This window comes from Nannospalax galili, unplaced genomic scaffold (assembly GCF_000622305.1).
Source record: "Nannospalax galili isolate Female #2095 unplaced genomic scaffold, S.galili_v1.0 scaffold161, whole genome shotgun sequence".
NCBI classification, from domain to species: Eukaryota; Metazoa; Chordata; class Mammalia; order Rodentia; family Spalacidae; genus Nannospalax; species Nannospalax galili.
Genome location: NW_008348586.1, coordinates 1156275 through 1163859, shown reverse-complemented (window position 1 = coordinate 1163859; position 7585 = coordinate 1156275). Strand labels below are relative to the sequence as shown.

Below are 7585 nucleotides of genomic sequence, written 5' to 3'. Positions count from 1 at the left end.
TTATTATTTTATGTGTATGCGTGTATTGCCTGCATGTAGGTAAGTGCACCCATGTCGTGCAATGCCTGCGGAGGTCAGAAGAGGCTGTCGGATCCCCTGGGACTGGAGTTACGGACAGCTGTTAGCTGCCACGTGGGTGCAGTATCTGTTCTTATATTTTTTTTAAAAAAAGATTTATTTTTATTTATATGTGTGTTTGTCTGTACACGTGTGTGGATGCCCATGGAGGCCAGAAAAGGACATTTGGTCCCCTGGAGTAAAGAGTTACAGGCAGTTGTGAGCCACCATGTAGGTGTTAGAAACTTAATCCCATCCTCGTCAAGAGCAACAAGATTAACTGCTGAGCCATCTCTCCAGCCTCAAAATGATGTTTTATTAAGTAATAATTTACAAACAATAAAAGGAATGTATTCTACTGTTTCTATTATTGAAAACAAGAAATGGAACATATTGCTTGAAGTCCTTTCATGCCAGATCCAAGTTAATTTGTTATTCCCAACTGCAGGTAAACACTACTCTCTAGCAAGATCTTACTGCGTAGCCCAGGCAGGCCTTGATCTCCTTGTGATACTCAGTCTCCAGAGTGCTGGGATTACAGCCACCACCATGCCTTGTTTATTAATATGATTTTGATCTTGATGTACTAGTGGTCCTTTGAACCTGTTACTTTCCTCTATGTTCTTGGTGTCAGAAAGCTATTGTAGGAGGTGGTCCTAACAATAAAGAAGAGAGATGGCTCAGTGGTTAAGAGTGTGTACTGCTCTTGCAGAGGACCCGAATTTGATTCTCAGCACCTACAATGAATGGGTGGCTCATAACAGCCTGTAACTCCAGCCCCAGGGGATCTAACACCTCTGGTCTCTTTAGGCACTGCACTCAGGCACACAGGGGAGTGGGCACCTGTACACTTGTGCATGTACCATATACATAATACAACCCACACATACCAATTCTAAGCATTTGAATTCTGGTTGGTATTATTAGTAAAGGTTCATGGAAGAGGAGGTGCATTAACTTGGCTTTTATTTATTTACTTTTATTTTTTAAAGAATTTTTATTTATTTTTTAAATTTTAAAATTGTTTTTATTTTATGTGTATGCGTGTATTGCCTGCATGTAGGTAAGTACACCTGTGTTGTGCAATGTCTGCGTAGGTCAGAAGATGCTGTCGATCCCCTGGGACTGGAGTTACGAACAGTTGTTAGCTGTCATGTGGGTGCTGGGATTCAAACCCGGGTCTTCTGCAAGAACAACCAGTGTTTTTAACTGCTGAGCCACCTCTCCAGCCCCTAAAGGTTTTATTTTTAATTATGTGTGTATGTGTTTATGTGTGGGTTTGTGCATGTGAGTGCAGTGTCTGCAGAATCCAGAAGAGGGCACTGGATCTCTTGGAGCTGGAATTAAAGGTGTTTATGAGTCACTTGACATGGCTACTGGGGACTGAATTCGGGTACTCTGCAAGAACAGTAGGTGCTCTTAACCACTGAATCATCTCTCCAATTTCTGAACTTGGCTTTTAAAAGACATAGTTTTTTCAACTTAAAAAAAATTTCATTTGGATCTGAAAAAAAATCAAAACCTATCAAAAGAATTGTCTTCTCACCCTGGCTCCTTTCAGCCACCGAATTTCTCGGCCCACAGGTGCTACTAGTTGTAGTTCTTCATTCTACAAGCATTTTATGCATAAACAAACCTGAACATACAACCTTTTGTGGTAGGAGGCATACATTTGGTCTTTGTTCCCAGACACAGAACCCTAGAACTTTTGGAACTTTTGAATGGCAGGGCAGGTGCAGCCTCTTCCGTTATTTTTAGTAAGCTCCCTTCAACTTTACCTGAGTTCATGCAAAGGAGGTGACTTGACACAGTAATTAACCTATGATTAGAGTTGGAACTTGTTCTACCCAGAGGGTCTAGAGATCAAATTAATCATCAAATAGCCATGTTTTAATATATCATCCTTGTGTAATAAAATCTCTATAAGTTTAAGAGCTCCAAGGGTGTGTTGGGAGTTGGCTTAGTTGGTAAAGTGGTTGCTATGCAAACATGAGGACCTGAGTTCAATTCCCACTACCCACATAAGAAAATGCTGGGTTCGATGGCAACAGGAGGAGCCAGTTTAGCCAAACTAGCAAGCTCCAGAATTAGTGAGAGACCCTGTCTTAATAAATAAAGTGAAGAATTAAAGAATACACCTGAAGTTGACCTCTGGTCTACACAGGTATACGCACACACTCCCTCTTCTCCTCTTCCCTCCCCCAAGTTATGAGACCTTCTGAAGAGAGAATGATGCACACAGGAGAGGGCATGGTAACTCCGTGGTACACCCAACTTCATACTTTGCCCTAGACATCTTTTCTGTTTGGCTGTTCTTGAATGTACCCTCTATATAAACTGGTTTAAAAAAAAAAAAAAGAAAGAAAACTTTTTCTGTTTTGTGTGCTATTCTCAAAGACTACTGTATTAGTTACTTTTCTGTTGCTGTGATAGAAACACTGACCAAAGCAACTTATAAAAGGAAGAATTTATTTGAGCTTACGGTTCCAAGGGGCAAGAGTCCATCCTGGTGGGGAGGCATGTGCGGCAGAGGTGGCTGGAGGAGGAGCGGAAGCTAAGCTCTCACATCTTCAAGCAGGCACAGGAAGTAAGAGCATGACTGGAGATCTGGCAAGGCTTAAGAACTCTCTAGGCCCGCTGCCCCCAGTTACATGCTTCCTCTAGCATAGCCACACCTTTAAGACCTCCCAAAACAGTGCCACCAACTGGGAACAAAAATGTCCAAATACCTGGTGCCTATGGGAGACATTCTATTCAGACCACTGCAACTACTGAACCTGAAGAGGGGATTGATTGCAGGATTTTTCAATTTATAGTTGGTTGGTCACAGGTATGGAAGGTCCAGAGTTGTGACTGGTTTATATGTGGTATGGGCAGTCTTGTGGAACTAAGCCCTTACCTTCGCATCTACACTAACTCTGGTAGTGTCAGAATTGAATCAAACCATAGAACATATAGTTGTGGTTCACAGAGATTTGGAGAATTACAGTTCTTGGAAAACCCATATATCTGGTGTCAGAATAAAGTTTGTTTTTAATCTTTTACCAATTTCCCCTCTGTAGCCATCTTAATACAAATAGTATTATTGTGTACCTTCCTTTATTCTCTTAGCAATATACCTTGGAGATACTTCCACAACTATGTGTGAAGTTTTTCTTTTGTGCCCCACTACATTTAATTATGGCTACTAGCATGAGCATGAGCAGGGGTTTATTTACTTGGGGAAGGATTAAGTTTCCAGTGGCTACACCAGTGGGGACTATGACTCCCCTCTGTTAGCAGTCACTGGTTGCATATGGCAAGGGGGGAGGTTTCCTCATAAGCCCCTCCCCCATTCATGATGGAATGTTAATGGGCCTGGTCTTGTGCAGGTAACAACCACTGCTGTGAATTCATAGGTTCAACAACCATGACATACCCAGAAGGCAGCATTTCATAGAACTCCTTCCCAACCTCTGGTTCTCAGATTCTTTCCATCCCCTCCTCTGCAATGTTCTTGGAGCTCTGGAAGTTTATTTATAAGACAGTCTTACTCTGCAGTTCAGGCTAGCCTGGAATCACTGTGTAGCCCAGACTAGCCTCTAACTTGTGGTGATCCTTCTGCTTCATCCTCTCACATACTTGGATTAGAGGCACTCCCCCTGCCCTTTAATTAAAAACAAAACCCAGGGGCTGGAGAGATGGCTCAGCATTTAAGAACACTGGTTGTTCTTGCAGAAGACCCAGGTTCGAATCCTAGCACCCACATGGCAGCTAACAACTGTCCCTAACTCCAGTCTGAGGGGATCTGATAGCCTCTTCTGACCTCCTCAGGCATTGCACGACACGGGTGCACTCACATAAATGCAGCCAATACACTCATACACATAAAATAAAAATAATAAATAAGATATTAAAAAATTAATTAATTAATTAAAAAACCAACCAAACAAAAATAAAACCCAAAACCAGGGTCATTCTGTAGCCATGGCTGGCCTGCAAATCACAATTTATCCTAAGCTAACCTTGACCTCACAGCAATCCATCTGCATTAGCCTCTCAAATGCTGGGATCACAGGTATGAACCACCACATTCAGCAAAACTTTGTTTTTACAAATAGCAGCTTAATAGTGCTTTGTCCCTCTAGCTGTATAACCTTGGGCAAATTACTCAATCTTTCTGTGCCTGACTCACTTGTAAAATGGGAATAAATTACTACTACTATTTGCATTTACTATTATTGAGGCACTATGCCAAACTCTCAGAACAGTTTCTGGCACACAGCAAGCACTGTATAAGGTCTCCCAACTGTGATATAGTGATATGAAGAAATAATAGATCAATTTGGTAAGAACAAAAGGCTAAAGAACAAAATAGAAAACAGGTCAGAGGCCCAGTACAACATAGATTTTTAGGAGTTTTAGGCTAGAGGACCTCAGTCTGAGCTTTGACTAAAGAAATAGAGAATCTTGCTGAGAGAAGAAAAAGAATAGGGAAAAATAGATTAGTAGAACTATAAATTCTTAAATACATGATGCAAAGAGCAGAGAGATCTCCCAACAATGATGAGTATCTTAGAGTAGAAAGATGCTAGAAAAAAATAATTTGGAAGGCTAGGCATCTAAAGAGGATCTGAATTAAGATGATGTTAGGAGGCTGGGTGTGGTGGCACATGTCTTTAATTCCAGCACTCAGAAGGCAGAGGCAGGCAGATCTTTATGAGTTCAAGGCTAGCCTGGTCTACATAGCTAGCGATCTAAGCCAGCTGGGGCTACAGGGAGACATTGTCTCAAAAAGACAAAAAAAAAGAAAAAAAAAGAAAAAGAGTGAGCTGGGATCATAGTTCAACCGGATCCAGACCCACAGCCATGCTGTTTGTTTAAAACTCAGGCATTTCATTACACTGCACTCATTTCTTGACCACTTCATGCTTGCTTACCTGTTCATACCCTCACTAACAATTATGCCCTACTGTCTAAATTACTAAACCTGATAGGGCAATGGTAAGCCGCAAAATTATTTTGCTAAACACTATCTGCATTTTTGTATTAATGCAATTATATCTCTTTACTTTGTTATTCTACAGCTGTGTATGCTTACTATAAGGAATAAAAACTCAAATCCATCGCATAAAACATAACATAAGACTACCATATGCTAGTGACTTCATTACAAGTAATGTACTTGGAGCCGGGCATGGTGGTGCAAGCCTTTAATCTCAGCACTTGAGAGGCAGAGGCAGGAAGATCTCTGTGAGATCTAAGCCAGCCTGGCTTACATATCAAGTTCCAACCCAGCTGGTGCTACAGGGAGACCCTGTCTCAAAAACAAACACAAAAAACAAACAAACCCCCTCCCCCAGAACATCCCTAACCCACCCCAAAAGTAATATAATTGGGCCAGATGTGGTGGTGCATGCCTTTAATCCTAGCACTCAGGAGGTAGAGGAAGGCAGATCTCTGTGAGTTCCATGTCAGCCTGGTCTACACAGAGTTCCAGGTCAGCCAGGGCTACACACACACACACAGTAAAAATATTCTATTATCAGGGAAATTGTTAGAAGTTTTTGGAAGGATTAGGAAGACATTATTTCTATTTAAATTATTAGACCATAATGCCTAAAAATTTGCTATCCAACATATTTTCAGACATAAACAGCCATCTAAGTAACAAGGGATCCAATCTAGGGTGCAAAAAGAACTTCAGAAATGAAGAATTTGGTTTTGGAAACCAAGTTATGATCGCACTTTCCTTAAAAGCTGAGTTGAGTATGTTCTTGTACTATTCAAGAATTGCTTTTCATTCTTTTTCTGTGATCAATTTTTTCTCATTTCTTTTTTCTATCCTGTAAGTTTTTATGTTTATCTTACTGAGCAGAAATCAAGCCCTCGTCTATGATGGGGCGTGTGCTCTTGCTCTCACTTACGTACACAGTTTCTTCTTCGCCCCATTTTGAAGTTTTTCTTTGACTTTACTTACAATGACTATGGCCATGAAGATTTCAAAAATATGATCAAATTAGTATTTCTTTTTATGGGAGGATATTAATATATATAAAAACAATTTTCTCCTCTTCTGATTTTTTTTTCTTTCTTTTTTTTTTTTGAGACAGAGTTTTACTACGTAGCCCTGGCTAACCTCGATCTCAAAGAGATATGCTTGCCTCCACTTGAGTGCTGGGATTAAAGTTTTACACCACCATATCCAGCTTGTTCTATATTTTCATTGTATGAACTGAAATCTTTGCTTTGTAAATTTAAGGTGTGAGTGCCCCCGCCCCCCCAAATGGCTACAGATTTTTGCAGACACTGGAGAATACCGGACACTGAATAGTTCCCATTCCTACTTTTCACCTTTAGCACAGTAAGTACAGATCTATATTTGGGACTCTTCAGCTTCTACCACTGGTCAAACTTGTTTTTCTCACTTACACCATCCTTTTTTTTTTTTTTTTAAATCTACTGAGGCCAGTTTTGTCTCATAATTTTTCTAGATATTATTTATTTTTCCTATGAATTTAGAATCATTTGTATGGTCCCAACTTCTTACCACCCCCTCACCCCCAGAATCCTGCTGGCATTTGATACTAGGATCTGAATACTTATGATGTTAAATTTCCATGTCTGAAAACACAGTAGGTTTTCCATTTATTATAATCTTTTGGCTTTTAGTAATTTTTTTGTTTTGTTTTGTTTTTGAGACAGGGTCTCCCTGTAGCCCCAGCTGACCTGGAACTTGCTACATAGATGAGGCTGGCCTCGTACTCAGAGACCCACCTACATCTGCCTTCTAAGTGCTGGGATGCCATGTGCCTGTATGGAGGTCAGAGGACAACTTTCAGGAGTCAGTTATCACCTTCTACTTTGTGTTCCAGAGATAGAACTAAAGTCATCAAGCTTGCCTGGAAAGCACTTTTTCTCAATGAGCCCTCTTGCCAGCTCAGCAAACAATGCTAAATAATACTGAGGAATGTTTCTCATTATTTCCCTGCTCACTATGATGATGGCTTTTAGATTAAGGCGAATGTATGTATTTTAAGATTGATTTCAACTTTGGGTTTTTCAAAGTCAAGAGTGAATGCCGAACTTATTAAATCAGTTGTAATGACAATAAATGGAAATCATTTAAAATGATCTGCTTGGTATTTACTATGAAAAGAAAACTTACATTAGATTATCTTCATTGAAGTCTGGCTGAAGAGTCTCCAGAGGAAACAAAGATCTAAAACCAATCCCCATGTTGAAAAACACAGCTGCTATATCAGACAATGATGGGATCCAGGGCCAAATTGGTGAGTCACTGAAAGTATCTGGTTAACAAAAGAAATTATTTTATTTCAAACCACCAGTACAATAACCCACATTTGTAAAGTGATAGCCTGTCTGTAAAACAGATTATTACAATAATATTTTTGGAGACAGTTTTCACTATGTAGCCTAGGCTGTCCTCAAACTCTAGATCTTGTTTCAGACTCTCAAGCACTGGGATTACAGACAGGCACATTCCACTATGTCTGGCTTTTAGAGCAATAATGTCACAGAAATGATA

At 40.1% G+C, this 7585-nt stretch overlaps 1 protein-coding gene across 1 annotated transcript in view; it reads right to left on the bottom strand.

The window, feature by feature from the left end:
- Positions 1 to 7585, bottom strand: part of Slf2 (SMC5-SMC6 complex localization factor 2) — a 60380-nt gene that overhangs the window by 24553 nt on the left and 28242 nt on the right. Inside the window, exon 11 of the mRNA XM_008845563.3 lies at positions 7205 to 7346. Coding sequence (XP_008843785.1) covers positions 7205 to 7346 — 142 coding nt within the window. The remainder of the gene's footprint in view (positions 1 to 7204; positions 7347 to 7585) is intronic.